At 35.5% G+C, this 15,728-nt stretch overlaps 1 protein-coding gene across 5 annotated transcripts in view; it reads right to left on the bottom strand.

The window, feature by feature from the left end:
• WDR27 (WD repeat domain 27) overlaps positions 1-15,728 on the bottom strand; it is a 141,904-nt gene that overhangs the window by 30,630 nt on the left and 95,546 nt on the right. For 2 of the 5 annotated variants that reach the window (XM_021392920.1, XM_021392921.1), the window contains exon 24: positions 3,288-3,911. The exons of 2 other annotated variants lie outside the window; for them this stretch is intronic. In XM_021392920.1, coding sequence (XP_021248595.1) covers positions 3,737-3,911 — 175 coding nt within the window. In that variant the 3' untranslated portion in view covers positions 3,288-3,736. Of the gene's footprint in view, positions 1-3,287; positions 3,912-15,728 lie in introns of those variants that run through there. One more of the 5 variants, XM_021392922.1, reaches the window with a different exon arrangement.

Below are 15,728 nucleotides of genomic sequence, written 5' to 3'. Positions count from 1 at the left end.
TAGAAGAACAGAATCACCAAGGTTGGAAAAGACTTCCAAGATCATCCAGTCCAACCATCCACCTACCATCAACATTCCCCCACTAAGCCACATCCTTTAGTACAAGTTGCTATAAGAAACCTCTGCTTTCTTCACATCCCATACAATAGATTGGACAAGGGAGAGGTAAATTTGGGAAAGGTAAAAGAACTTTTCTTTTTGTTTCCATATTATTCTCCCATCGTGGTTGAGCTCAATTTCTATATTAATGATTGACTTGACCTCTAATCTCTAGGTTTGCTCACAGTCACCTCTGTATTAAGTCTGTATCACTAGTTCAACTCTTTAGATACTGCAACATGACATTGGCTGGTAATGACTTCAAAGATTTGCATTAACCCCCACTTGTTACTATAACTATACACTCACAGCAGAGCGTTAAGTGCAACTTCTCTCACCTTCCCTTCCTAGTAAGTTGGCTGTTGAGGGTCATGGTGAGCCTTTGCTACAGCTGTGTGGCCATGAATAAAGAAAGAGCTGTGTCTGAAGGCATATGGAAAAACAAGGCTATGAGGAACAGAAATGTGCTCTCCTTCAATCAGGAGTGACTTTAAAGCTCAGGCTTCCACTCTTGGTCTCTTCTTGAATTATGCTGCAGGTATGCCTGAGCCTGCCCTGATTCTGACTCTTCTCTTGACATAATGACTTTATTTGTTGACTTGACCTTAGACCTGCCTCATCCGCACAGGTTTCATTTGCAGTGTGGACTGTTAGTTGAACCTGGTCTTTACTGCCTGGCTTTCCCTATTAATATTGCATAAAGAAGGGAACATAATCAAAATTTTAGGATCAGGAATGCATGTTTGCCCATCTCCACTACCCATGTAGAACAAACATGAGGCCTAGGCCATGCTCTTTTCCTCAAAGCATTATTTAGCAGTATCACTATTACTCAGCATTACCCACAAATAAACAACATATATCCACACAGTAAAACCACAGTATTTTCTTTCACAAACAGTTTCTCCATTTTTTCTTGTTTCCACAAGCTTTTTTTTTCCATGGCTTTCTTCCCTCGTGACTTTTCCCAAGCTCTATAGTTTGCTACAAGTCCAAATAGTATATCTGCTCAATTAAGGAAGGTTCCAGCTTCATTCCACACAGGAAAATAGACAGTACCTGATGTTTTACAAACCATTTAATCCTAAATGGATTTTAACAGGATTCACTTCAGAATATTGCTGGCTGCCCCCATATCTTCTGACCTTTAAATTTAAGGGCAAGACCAAACTACTGTGGAACTCTATTTTAAGTAAAGCATTCAAAGACACTCAGCTGGGAAAGCCTCCCACAAAGCAGCACTCAGGAAAACACTGCTCCTCTTCCCAAAATACTGAAATCCAAGGATAGATGCTACACGGTAACCGTAACAATAGGAGAAAGTAAATACAGCTGCCTTTAACCAGTTCTGGATTACTCACAAAACGCACTGATCACAACTCAGTAATAAAAAAAGGAATAGCTTACCCCTTTAGAAGAATCAGGGCTCCCTGGAAACCCCTAAAAGAGACAATCTCCAAGCAAAGATGCTTCCCTTTCAGCTGCTAGCCTTTAACTGAAGTTAGGGAGGGGTGGACCCAGAGACCACCCCCTCCCAGTTGCACAGGTGAATTACTCACAGCTGTGCTCCCGGGCTGGCTATGCCCTTCACCAGGTGCTCAATCACTGGCTCAGGCCGTGACCTAATAGTTCCCGTTCAGTAACACAACAAACAATTGAGGAGGCTAAACTATATTCCTTCAAAGCTAGTTTTCTATTTTTTGCAAGATATTTGGTGGATATACTGTGCTCAAAAATTGTCTGAAAGCATACTTAAATTCCTCAAAAAGGCCTATTAAATATTTACTTTTACAGTTGTCTAGGAAAATTTTTGATGGCTGCTATATGCTATCTAGTTAACAAGGAACTTTTTCTATCTGCTTTTTACATCTCGTTTCAAATGTTTTGTCTTTATGCTGGAAAATACAAAATTGCAGGGTTGCCTATTTAAAACCGAAGGTTTTAATGTAAGCACATTATGCTGAAAAGTAGCCTTTTATGACTGCAACTCTTTAGTAAGTAGGTATTCTCTATGTCCTTCCATCAAACTGATCTCAGAAGGATAGCCTAGTGATTATGAAATTTTTAAATATAATTTTATTAGATGGCAGCATTATCCACAACTGTTTTTCCCCTTGTATTTGCCATTAGAAAACCTGATTTCAAACACTCAACTTTGCCAAATTTGAACTGTGTCAGCTAAAGTTTTCCATTCTCAAAACCACAAGCATTCAAGCATTTCTGAGGAGTCCACGAGGGAAAAAAGTCTTTTTTTCTTTTTAACTTATGACAAAATTGTAGTAAATTTCCATTTGAAAATATTTAGTGCCTGTGTGGTACAGCAGATTCTCTCACCCCTGCAGAAAAAAGGGGTTAATAAATTCTTGGTTTACCATGGAGCTGCACATCTGTGAGTAATGGATGGATGAAAGACTCTATTCAGCATGGACTGATGATGCTATGGCTGTTGCCAAAATGTCCCAAAGTACTTTGCTATCCAGCAACAGTCCTTCATGAAGGTAACCAGAAATCCTCAGAAAGGCAAGTCTCACATTAAGCAAAGAGAGATAATCCCATAGATTTAGAAAATAGATCCTTCTGAAGAGATCAAACTAGCCCATGATTTACTTCAGTCCCATGCATACAGACAACCTCCATGTTTGTAGCAAGGATTCAGATTTTTTTGAGTGTGTCTTCCATCCTCTGCCTTAATGCTATATTTCTGCTTCAGAAATTTGGAATTTTTAAAAAATTGTAATAATTATCACTCACACATCCTCAGCAGAAGTTTGAAATTCTCTGAAGAGACTGTTTCTACTAAGAAGGCTGCAAGCCAAAGTTCAAGAACGTGTGGGATCCTGGGCAGCCTGAGCTGGTGAGTGGCAACTCTGCCCATGGCAGGGGGCTGGAACTAGACGATCATTGAGGTCCCTTCCAACCCCAGGAATTCTACGGTTCTGTGATGAAATAGTTGTGTTATGGAGAATATCAGACTATGATACATAGCCACACCATATAATTTTGCTTTACAGTAAACAGCTAAAGCCTTTTCAAAAGAGCATTTTCTAAGGAATTTAAACAACTCATGGATGTATCTTGATTTATATGTACTAACTATGACATGTATAAATTAAGAGTGCTTGTTGAATACAACATTCTTTACAGTACTGAAAAGGATCCAGCCAAACTGATTGATGCTGACGTAGCAGTGGGTAATCCACCATTTCCTTTTTCTTTTTCTAATTATCTGACTAATGAAATTCAATGGTTCTGTTTTAGAAAAATTAACTATTTCAAACAATATCCACGTTGATTCCAGTAACTCCAAAGGTACATAACAGAAGGAATTGTGGTATTTCAGGAAGGCAATTCTTCTCCCTCTCAGATTTATTTAAATATTTGGGCATGGGTAGACATAGTTTTAAAACAGGAACAATTGTTATTTTAATTGCATTTGCAATCTTGAGCAAAGTGGTCCCAGATAAGCAAAGCTTTACAGTATACTCCTAACTATAAATAATCAAGCTGTCCTTTAAAAGCCACTTCTCTGGTGATTTGCTGGAATTTAGTCAGAATGAGAAGTTTTTGCAATAAAGACAACAGATTGTACAACAGAAAAAAACTTTGAGAACAGTTTGAGGAATGTGCTTAAATAAAATTAGAAGAAATCTACACTTTTAAAGGGAATATTATGCTGCTTGCAGATGCCAGTCACCAGTCGCCTTTCTCTCAGCAAAACATTGTTCTCAGAGCAAGAGGGCCAACGCTCCACAGGCTGGCAAATCTCAGGGCAGAAACAATTGGAGTTTACCATCCAAGGTGGCAGTGGCGAGCTGCAGTTCAAAAGAAAAGAACCATGGCTTTAGTCAAGACCTTTCCAGTGAGTTAAGTTTGCTTTAGTGTAAACTGAAATAAACTGAATTTAAATACTTCTACGTTAAAAGATAACTAAAAGAATTCACCTTTAAAATTGCACCAACTTTACCTGTAAACTCTTCTAACCCAAACTAATCTGAGAATTCCATTTTTCTTTATTTTTTTCTTTTCCAGCTCTTCAAATTTGTGTCAAGACCAGCTAACACATCAACAGTTTGTAAAAACAAAGCATATGTTTAAACCACATAGAAATTTAAACAGGCTTCACTACGTATGACTCAAGAAGGGAACACAGAATAAACATGAAAAAGCTGGAGTAAGTGAAGATGGAAAACATTATGAATTAACTAAGTCATACCACCAAGTGCAGTTTTCAGATTCATTGGTGTTAAAATGCAGTATAATTTCCTTTCTAGAATGCACGCTGAAATGAGACACAAAGCTTTATAAAGAAGCAAGCTTCAAAGACATGCTCTAGGAACCTTTAGTTGCATTAGCTTTCTTTTATCAATCTCACAAAATCTTAACTATGAAATAAAAGTGAGTAGTATCTTCTGCAGTTACTTCTGTAAACAAGCACTTGAAATCCTGCTGTAACATAAGAAAGTTATGATCTTCAAGTGGTACCTTTTATTCAAGGTGTTTTCACTGTGTGTATCAGTACTTACAGTCACTGATGTCAGTGACAAAAATCTGAAGTATACTCAGTATACTTTGGTTGAAAGCAAAAAGATATCTTGTGCTCTAATCTATTCATCAAAATTCATCTCATCATATCACTTACAGCTCTATTTAACTTTTTCTCATCTTTATTTTTCTTGACCTGTTCTTTGATATACTTAGTCATTCTCTCACTTTCTTTGGCTCAATAAATTACACTTTTTGCATTGGGGGTTTGTACACCCTCCTTCAATATCTCCAACAACAAATTTTTAATCTCCCACAACAGCTATCTGCAAAGATTGTGACTTTAGTTCTCTTATTTTCATCTTCCTCAGTCTCATTTAAGTAATCTTGATACTATAGACTATTCAGAACTGTCCAGTCTGCTGCTTTTAACTGTATTTTTATTGCTATTCAAGACTATTCCACCTTTTATAAATACTTTTGTTGGCTCCCTATCTACCTCTGTAACTTATTATTGGAAAGAGGATATGTCGGTAAAATATGTAAGCAATCTATCCTAAGTTACTGTACTCATTTTTGGGAAAAAAAAAAGAAAAAAAGCTTTTAATATTATTTCAAATTATTAACAAAGAGCTGATCTAACCTAACAAATCAGAGATTCTATTCTAACTGAAGATTCATTATTAAAACAATTTAATTTTGACAAGACCCAAGAAGGTCACCTGCTCCATCTTTCTGTTCTCGGTGGTGACTGAAAACAGTAGAATGGGGTAAGGTATGGCTTTGTCAAATTTAGGAGATCTGTAAGAATACAAGTTTTCACAACCAGTTCTATTGCTGCACTGGCCCCCTAGAGACTTTCTCTTTTTTTGCCAGTGTCCAGACTGAACCTCAAAAACTGCAGCATGTGGTCACTGCCTCATGCCATACCCTCTGACACTAGTAAAACACTGCTTGTCTTCATCTTGTTAAATGCAAATGTATTCCGTAAATGACTATTACATTTGTCTTCTAGAGTCTAATTGTTAATCCATTAAAAATTCTCTTTTTACTCAATCTAACCACCTTTCACACATTTGACAACACCAAAACAAAGAATCTTGGAAGTGTTGGCCAAGCTGAAACAAGCTCATTTTCTACTTTCACATTGCTCCTTCTTGGTCATGTGCTGATTATCTTACAAGTCCTCCACTTTCCCTTTCTGCTGCTTTTTCACCCTGCTTTCATCAGCATCAGATAAAAGAGGCTGCCCTTAGCCCGAGTCTCTCTCCAGAAAAGTATACCCTATACAGAGACAGATTATTTTTTTAATCCAACTAATGTTTTAAAAGTCTAATGAAAGTAAAACAATAATTAGACAGTCATAAGGACACTATCATCATAATCCAAATTGCCTACTTATTACAGAGAAGTTTCACCAAAGTGTTTGTGACATGGTCAGCAAAGCATCCTGAGGTATTCCCTGCAAATTTAGCAGTTATTTTTTAAAATAATGTGAGTTGTATCTCATCTTTTGAAACTAAAAGTTTACTTACTTCACTCTACCCTGCAAACCTGCTCTGTTCTGTCAGTTGACTTTAAATCATTTATTTATTTGTCTTCTACTGGAATAGGACAGAAAGATCATACAGGTATAGGAGAACGTGTCAGGCAACCAAATCAACAGATTTCTCATTTAAGTTCCTGTGAAAGAATTGCATGTGTTTCTACGTCTATGGACATGTCTGTATCACAAAGTAGTATGAAGCAAAAGCAGTGTAAATGTCTGAATGACTACACTTAAGAGCTATCAAAATTGATAAAGAACATGCTCATATATTTAGAATCTATTGGAATTCGAACAATTTTTTTCAGTTAAAAAATTGTTTCATTTAAGCCAATATTACATTTCCAAACATAGCCTATAGCAGTACAGTGACCAGCAGGATCAGAAAGTCTTTCTATTGTGTCAGAAGATGTGAAGCTACTGGAGAAACATAATTCTAACAGACAAGAAAGCAAGCAACAACAACAACAAAAACATTGCCAAGAGGGCAAGAGGAAAGGAAGCAAGAACCACAGGGAATAGCTGAAGTGTTTTGGAAATGATTAGCAAATATATTTCTTATTTTGCTAAGGCACGGGAAGCAGAAGATAGTCTCTAGTGAAAGAGGCATAGCACTTTTTTCTATTAAAAATGTAGAAAGCTGTACAATTCATTAGCTCAAATAACTGTAATATTTCAGTCAATTACTTCAAGTGACATCAAAGTTGTAAGGGATTAAAGTCACTGGGAAATTAAAATAAGTGACATTTTAGGAAGCCAGACAAAATAAAATGTTTATAATGAAATTATTATAATTGCACAAAATTCATTTCTCTTTTTTCTGCTGCTGAATTAGTAAAATATTTGCTTTGGGCTTCAGACTTAGGAAGTCTTGGTTTCAACATATATTATTCTTCTCATACATACACTGATGAAGTCATAAATTTGAAACCGTCCTTCTCAATCATTTTAAAGAAAGCAAACAAAATAGTTTAAAAAGTTTCTGAAGTCCAATCTTGCAGATTAAAATATCCAACACAGCAACTGCTATTGGCCATTACAATTGTACCCTCAGTTACCTCAGTTATTCTGCTATGTATTATGCTATCCAAATAAAATGCATACTCAGAAGTGGAGGACAGGCAACTGACAGAAGTCACGGGCTCGCAGCAAACATTCAAGAATAAGCAAGTATCATGCTCCTTCTGTAAGTTTGCTCATAGCATCATTTCAACTGTGAGATGAAGTCAGTGCATGGGAGTTTCCCTGGAAAAATTTTAATTACTTCTTATGCCTTGAGACCTACACAGGGACTACAAAATCAGTTCAACTGTTGCCATTTTTATAACAGACAAGTATAAGTAACAAATATGAAACGTGAAAAACTCAGGCAATCATTAGGCCACAGTCTAAAACAATACAAGATGAAAGCCTTCCTTCTAAACTTCTCGGTAGCAGAAATCTCCATTGTAACTTCTCTACTGTAATTTCTATTACACCACATAGGTATTTACTATAGATCTTAACTTGGATGCTGAAGATAATTCAGATTACAAGCAATGTTTTTTAAAAAAAATTTTTAAATGTTGCAACAAGATTCTTTAAAATCAAGGTACAGCAATCAGTAGAAAATTATCAAAATATGATAGCATTAGCCTAGGAAAAAGTATAGCTAGCAATACAAAATTTAAACTTGAAATGGTTCAAATTTCTATGTTAACAATTCAAAATACATTATCTTCTTTAGCTCACAATCAGGACAATTTTTACCAATACAAGACTTACCAATCCTAGTACAAGATATACCAATTGTGTCAGACTTTCTGACAATGAGTTCATTCAAACCCCTCAACTCCCAACCATGTTACTCCAAATCTGTTTTAAATTAGATTATAAATGTCAAGAGTAGTTAAGTTAATATACCACTCAAAATTTAGAATTTAAAAAAAGTAGTCAAATATTACATATTTAAATTTTGGCATCATTTCTGCAAAGGATTTGGTCTCTATATAAAGGTTTCTGATGGGAAAACACTAAAACATTTTGAAACATTGGAGGGTAATATGCGAATTGAGATAAGAATCTTGCAAAAGCCCAGTAGCTATGCAGCAAAAAGTATCATCTTGCCAAAAATCCCATATTTTAGCAGACCAGATGGTAATGTAGTTTTTAGAGGTTTACTTTTTTTAGTTTCATTATTCAAACTATTTGAAAATAAGAGGGCACATATAAACCCACAACTGCAAAGTTTTATTTAAGGATGGTATCACTGAACATCCAAGTTCATATCTCCATGGCTACTTTTAAATCATGACAGAAAGCATGATAATTTGTAATTTTTGTAATCGAATATCAGGGTTTTTTTCTACATTTTCTTCCTTTCTACCTATTTATTATTCTGCTTTTAAAACCTTTCCTCATTCAAGCCATCTTCATTTTCACAAGGTACATATGGTGTTACTGATAACAGGCATTACTTGATGGGTTTGAAGTTTGGTACACAAGAACACCATCTTGTGAAGGGCTTGGAGAATATGCCCTACAAGGAGCAGCTAAGAGAACTGGGGCTGTTTAGTCTGGGAAGAGGAGGCTGAGAGGAGACCTTATCGCTCTCTTCAAATACCTGAAAGGTGGTTGCAGTGAGAGCGGGGTTGGTCTCTTCCCACTCGTGACAGGTGACAGTACAAGGGGAAATGGCCTCAAGTTGCGCCAGGGGAGGTTTAGGTTGGATATCAGGAAAAACTTCTTTACAGAAAGTGTTGTTAAGCACTGGAACAGGCTCACCAGGGAGGTGGTTGAGTCACCATTCCTGAATGTGTTTGAAAACCGTTTGGATGTGGTGCTCAGGGACATGATTTAGTGGTGGGTTGTTAGAGTCAGGGTAGTATGGTTAGGTTATGGTTGGACTTGATAGCCCTGAAGGTCTTTTCCAACCTAAGCAATTCTATGATACTATGATTCTATGACCTTTTGTGGCACATAATAAAAATGCACTCACATTACTCATTGATATAATAAATATCAATTTCAGGCAGTTGGAAATAAGCCACATTGCAGATTAGTGCTGGAAACACTATTTTGATCACTGTTTTTACTTTTAAAACACTAAAATTTAAATGTCAACGGAAATCTTGACATACCAAGAATGTTTAGAAATATGACTGTGAAATAACTCAGAACTAAATCTACATTAGACATATTTTTTTGTAATTGTAATGACTTTAAATTCAAATTAAGTATATGCATTTTTATGACATACCTGAAAATCCATGTACTGTATTATAAAACTCCAGATTCTTAATAGTGATCACATCTAATCTGGTAAACATTTTAGGAAGTAGCTTTGATCTCTTTTCAGTGAATACAGTCAATGTCTATAACAGATTTTTGTTTTTATCATCTTTGAATGGATAAATGTGACCTCTGAATTTACAAGTGGCACACTTTCAACTGCTATATGCAATTGTCAGAAGACAAACGGTGTGGCTGAAGTGAAACTGACAGGAATACCACTAAAAACTAGTGTTTATCAGTAAAAATAGAACCACCAATACAACAGTTGCTCTTGAATTTTGCATTGGTTTGACAGTTAGCAACAATTAAGAGCAACAAGAAGAGGAGACAATATGGAACTGACTTTTATTATATTTTTCCTTTTGTGAAAATGATGTCTAAAGCAATGTAGCCTTCTACCTTTGTCCCTGAAGATCTGTAGTACGTGAAGGATTTACCAACTCTGGCTTTGTGGTTTAAACACAAGAAGAGAAGATATGTAAATAGAATGATGAAAAGATTTGGTTTTTTGAAAGATGACTATTTAATCTGTCAGCTATACTCTAAGAATTTAATCAGTTAGGTCAAAGTCACATGGCAGTTTTTTTTGCAGAAAGACAATACAGAATTTTTCATTGCTAAAATAGACATCCTATTGCAGAAACAAGAACTGAAGAGAAAATATAAAAACAGGTTGACACTTTTAAACCATAATTCCTTGAGGTATAAACTCCACACATACAAAAATATAGAGTACAGATAATGTCATTCAAGACCTGAAGCTCTGTGTTCATAGTACCCATAGATGATATGCTGACATTTTTCCACTTTCTGAGGTGTGAAATTTACTTGACTTAAATACAACTTGTGAATCAATTTTATACTTATCTTCTTGCTTCTATGCTAACATTCACAAATCTTTTTCATTTAAAACTGGTATTGATGAAGAAAGTCTGAAAGAATAAGCTACCCTAAATAATTGCAGACTCATTTGCTTGACTTTGCCTTCTCAAGCAAAGATAAGAATCTGTGTAAGCGCATAAAAATCCCCAGGAAGATTATAAAGAAAAATAAGCTACCACCAAAAATCCACACCTAAAAGAACAAAATCCACTTCATACTTTTCTGCCTCTAGAGCTAAATGAAGAAAACAAACATGACAGAAGGTATTTATAAAGCTTGTACCACTACTGGAAGACAGTTCAACACCACAGCAACGCAAACGCTATGAAGATGGGTGTGATACAGAGTAAGATCATATGGAAAGCCTTGCACACTTTCCAGATTTGAGAGGTAAGCCAATATTTGTTAAGTCCAGTGAGAGAGTTTCCTCTAACTTCAAGGGGCACTGGATCAGAACTTCATAAAGAAAACCCAATTAGTGAAACAACACACTAATTTATTATTTACAACTTAGAGCAATCAAAAAATCTAGTTTCTTTCTTGCTACCATATTAGTAATGACAACTTAAATAGGTCCCCAAATGCTGTTTTTCTTTTAATAGGCCATATTAAATATTTCCATTCCAGAAAACATGCCATTTTGGTAGTAAACCCTGATGTGTGCAGAGCACTAGGACAAACTAGTGGTAAACATTCCTTATGTAAGTACACATCAATACCTCAAATTCCAGCTGCCCGAACACAAATGAAAGGATATGACTGAATAAAAGCATGGGTTGAGCTGTGATGACACCGGAGAATTCTTTATAACATGTTTTAAGCACTTTCATATACAGTGTTGTTTGATGGGTCTGCTGGGTGAATGTTCTGTGTAAAACTTGTCATGAACTTAGATAAATCGTCTTTATTTTTCCTTTCTTTAGTGTGACCTTTTCTCACTATTGATGTTCTCTTTCGTCAGAGTTTTTATTTTTGAATTAAATCATTGTATTCTCACTATTGATGTTCTCTTTCTTCAGAGTTTTTATTTTTGAATTAAATCATTGTATTCACTTGGGCTTTGTGACATCATATCTTTTATATCCTAACATTAGTAGTAGTAATTGATTTCATAGCAAGATAAAGAAAGCTGAAGTGTGAAAGGACAGATGCGTTAAAACTCCCAAACAGCTTAGCAATAAAAAATGAACTTAGAAAAGAACTTATTAGGTCACTTTTTTTTTTTCCACACAATCTTTATTAAATTTGGTTCCATCATAAAATTCTGCCTCAACAGACACTCCATTCTGGTGGTCTAACTCCTTGGGGTCTGCCTGAAGATCCACGTAGCCTGATACTGAAAGCAACTAACTCAAATTAATTCTAGTACTTATCACACACAAAGTACTACTCATTTCTACACAGGTGGGTGGCTTACTCTGCTAGTGGGAATGTATCCGTACTGTGTAAAGAAAATGGCAATACTGACGAAATAGATGTGAGATTAAAGAGGGTGAGCTACGCTTTTCTTTGCCAGAAATGATACACCCTACACAGGATTGAGGCACTGAACCAGCAATGAAGGAAACTGCAATTCATTACTGTGTAAGTTTTGTGAATAAAAAGTAAACTTCTTTACAGACCACAGCTACAGTTCACGTCTCACATAAGCATACATTATCATTTCAGAAATCTAGCTTAATGTCCGTTGCTTTCAGATTCAGATTGAATCATATATATCAATGTTAAACTATTTTCTATATCAAATATAGATTTTTGACTTGCCATTGGTATGATTGTGAGGCAACAATAACAGAAATAGGTAAATACACATATATATATTCTTAAAGTAGTCCTCCATCAGAATTTCTCAGTCCTTTCAAATAAATTCATATTTTCCAATTTTAATTACAACTATACATTTGATGTATCACTCAGTTTATCTACAAGAAAGTAAAAATATTTTCCTGTTAAATTTTCTTCAACATGTTTAGATCTAGAAGAAAGCAACAGTGAGGAAATTTTTAGTGGACAGGGAATAATGAAGGACAAAACAAAAAAAAAAATCAGTACTTTCAATGTTGCAAACACTGTTTGAAATTGATTCTACATAAATGTAATGAGTCTGAGAAAACAATAATGGTTTTAGCTGTCTGCTGAATGTCTGATCATAAGGAAGCATATCAAATCTCTCGCTCATGTCTCAAGTTCAATGCAATCAAATAATAAACTACATAGATAAGAAGTTCAATAAAAAGACTCAGAAGGGACAATAAGAGGAAAAGCAGAAGAATGTATTTAATTATTTCCTGGTTAAGGAATTTTAATAATGTATGTCTATGTGGGCACGTATGCTTGAGCTCATATCCATCTGCATGTACAAAGTTTATGTTTTACTTTCTTCAAAAAACAGAAGTTGGTTATATGTTGGTTGCTTTTCAGATAACATTTTAGAGTATTTCCTACTGAACCCACAAAGGAATCTGCATAAAGGAATTGTTATTTCTTTATAAATAAATGTCAATTAACATAAAAACACACAACGCAGAGAAAAATCCAGCTGTTTTGCTTCAGGATATTATGCTCAGGGAATTAACAATGTCTTGCTTCTCTGGTTCACCCACACAACTGCATTGAACTTGTTACAACCTTTTGTTGCTAGAATAATACATCCCATACTTATACTATTCATTCAAAATTTACAGTATCTAAACAGCCTGTGAACTTACATATCTGATATTTCCTTTTATAAAAAAGGTCATAATCAGAGTCTATGCTTCTTTGCTAAAATTTCCTTCTGATAAAAAGCAGGGGAATGTCAGCATTCCTGAGCGAAGTCCTGCTGCCAACTGGAATCAAAATGACAGTCACCAGCAACCATAAAAAGCTAGAATTAATCTCAAGAGGTTCATTATTTATATCACCAAGAAATATTACCACCAGCTTTAGGTATTCCCAGATCTGCTTGGTAGACGCTACTGAGACTCAAAAAGCATTACCTCTGCTGAAAAATCTTGAGTGAGTTGAAATGTGGAATATGAACATCACAAAAATATTTCACTTGTAAGAACAATGAGATACTTTGGAACAAATTTTCATCTCTGCGCAGTTTTGAACAGGGTAATTTTGCTGCTGCTCCAAATTTCCACTGGTTTGACTGATATCAATGACAGTTATATCTCAGTTGCAAATGATCTTTCTACCACAAAATTTGACCATGCAACTGTGAAGGAAATAATCTCAGCTCTCCATAAGATGGCATCTGAAAAAGTACGTCCTTCAGAATTAAATCTATAAAAGCAGCATGCTGAGTAGAGAACTGTTTGAAAACAGAACCAACAGGGAACTGATAAAATCAAGGATATGCCTTAACTCCTGTCCTTACCCAGGGTTCAGGGTCTTACCACGGACTGCGCAATGGAAGACTTACTTCACTTAGTATTCAAGGTCTAGAACATTTTCCTGAAAATATTTCCTTATGAGCTGCACTGCTGTAACAGCTGGCTGACTACTGGGATCCATAAGGGTGTTCTTGCTTCTGAATGTTTCACTGCATGTTCACCTTACATATTTGCAATTCAAATAGCAAGCTCTTCTGTACAATAATTACTATGTTGTAAGGTACTATTAAAATCTCAGCTCCTCACTGTAGAAAGTCTTCAACAAGTACTGATACCACATAAGAGAAATTGATGCTAGAAAGAGATCCTCCAGTATATGTTATGGCATATGGCTGCAGTTATGTGCAGAGTAGATATTTCAGTGCCATTTCCAGGTGACTCCAAACAATAACCTGCATCAACATTTACTCACTTCCACAGGGGAGTAATGAAATAAAAAGAATATCCTAGATCAAGAGATATGGATCTATTTGATATATTATCAAAATCCATTCTGTAGAGTTCTTCTGTCCCTATGCCTCCAAACAGAAGTCTGATCCAAGTTCTTGCTTATTTGGTTATTAGGCTGGAAACAAGGAAAGAGTTTAAGTTTTTCCATGATTGCTCTGTCTAAGGAGTCCTCTCCAAAACTTACATGGCTGGACTAACAATATAACATAGCATCTTCTGCTGCCTCAGCTCAAGTCCTGTGCAGCAAATGCAAATTTGCACAAATTAGAGGACAGCTGTTACTCTGGTTGCTTTTTTTTTTCATACCACATATCCACGTTTCTTTTGTCTATTCCATTTTAAATTAGGGGTATTAGAGAAGGGTTTTAGCAGAATTTCAGAATATTGAAAGCAATCTTGAAATAGTCAGATGGCTGTCACATTTCCCAGAGACACTATGGAGTCTCTATCCTCAGAAATATACAAAAGTTGCCTAGACATGATCCTGAACAACCATTTGTAGGTGATCTCACTTGAGCAGATGTACTACAAATGTCCTTTCCTTTTTTGTGGTGGTAGCAAAGTGTGATATCAGAATGGTGAAACATGGATCATGTTGATGCTGTAAGATGAACAAAAAAGACTGCAATGAAGTAGAGTATATTATGGATCTCAGTCATTATTACGTGTGAAAGAAGGATGCCAACCTTAGCCATCCTCCGGGGTACTTTAAAGCAAAATTCAATTAAATATAAAAGAATAAAAATATGTAATTAGAGATGTACAAATGCATAATAAACCACTTTTAATGTAGAAAAGGGTTTTACTATATTCCTATAATAGTAATTTTGTAAAGTCTGCAAAATACACTTGGAACTCACATGGCTGGACAAATGATCATTTATTTAATGATAGGTTTGAAACAACTTAAATGTAATCTCAGACATTCTTCGAAAGACTGCCTTAATCTCCAAGGCTGCTAATGTTTGCATGACATCACTGTCATTACAATCCTGTCTCTTCACTCAGTAATGAGAAAAACTGAGGGAAACATGAAAAAGTTTTTACTAGCATCCCACTGGGGTGTATAATTTCAGTTGCACAAATTCCACTTCAAGACCTGGACATTAGCTCACAGCAAAATATGCTAAGAACAAAACAAAACAAATTCCTTCATGCAGTGCCAGCCACACAACAGCAGTCAGGCAACCTCCTTCAAAGCAGCTGTTAGATACCTCTAATTAACCTTGAATCACCAAAGGGACAGATTTTTCTTCCTCAAAATAAGGCACATGGCAGAATCAAACAGGATTACATTTCTTCTTTCATTATTCACATTTAAGTGGCTGAACATGTTTACTTACAGTATATTGGTGGGTTTTTTTTCGAAACCTGTCACTGTCATACTACTTCTGCATTTAAAATAGTTACTTTATCATAAAATAATGCACCAAAAGAGAAAGACAAGTACCAAAAATAAAATGTTCTGTATAAAGAAGTTTCTCTGACTTATTGCAATCACGATTATCAAAGGAAAATACAAGAGTAAATGAAAATTTTTGGTGTGATTCAACTAGGGCAGTGTTATGTCTACTAGTGTATGTTAATTACAAAAATTTGTCCTATTGGCAAAAATT

The sequence above is a fragment of the Numida meleagris genome, chromosome 3 (assembly GCF_002078875.1).
Source record: "Numida meleagris isolate 19003 breed g44 Domestic line chromosome 3, NumMel1.0, whole genome shotgun sequence".
Taxonomy (NCBI): domain Eukaryota; kingdom Metazoa; phylum Chordata; class Aves; order Galliformes; family Numididae; genus Numida; species Numida meleagris.
This window is presented reverse-complemented; position numbering and strand designations above follow the sequence as displayed.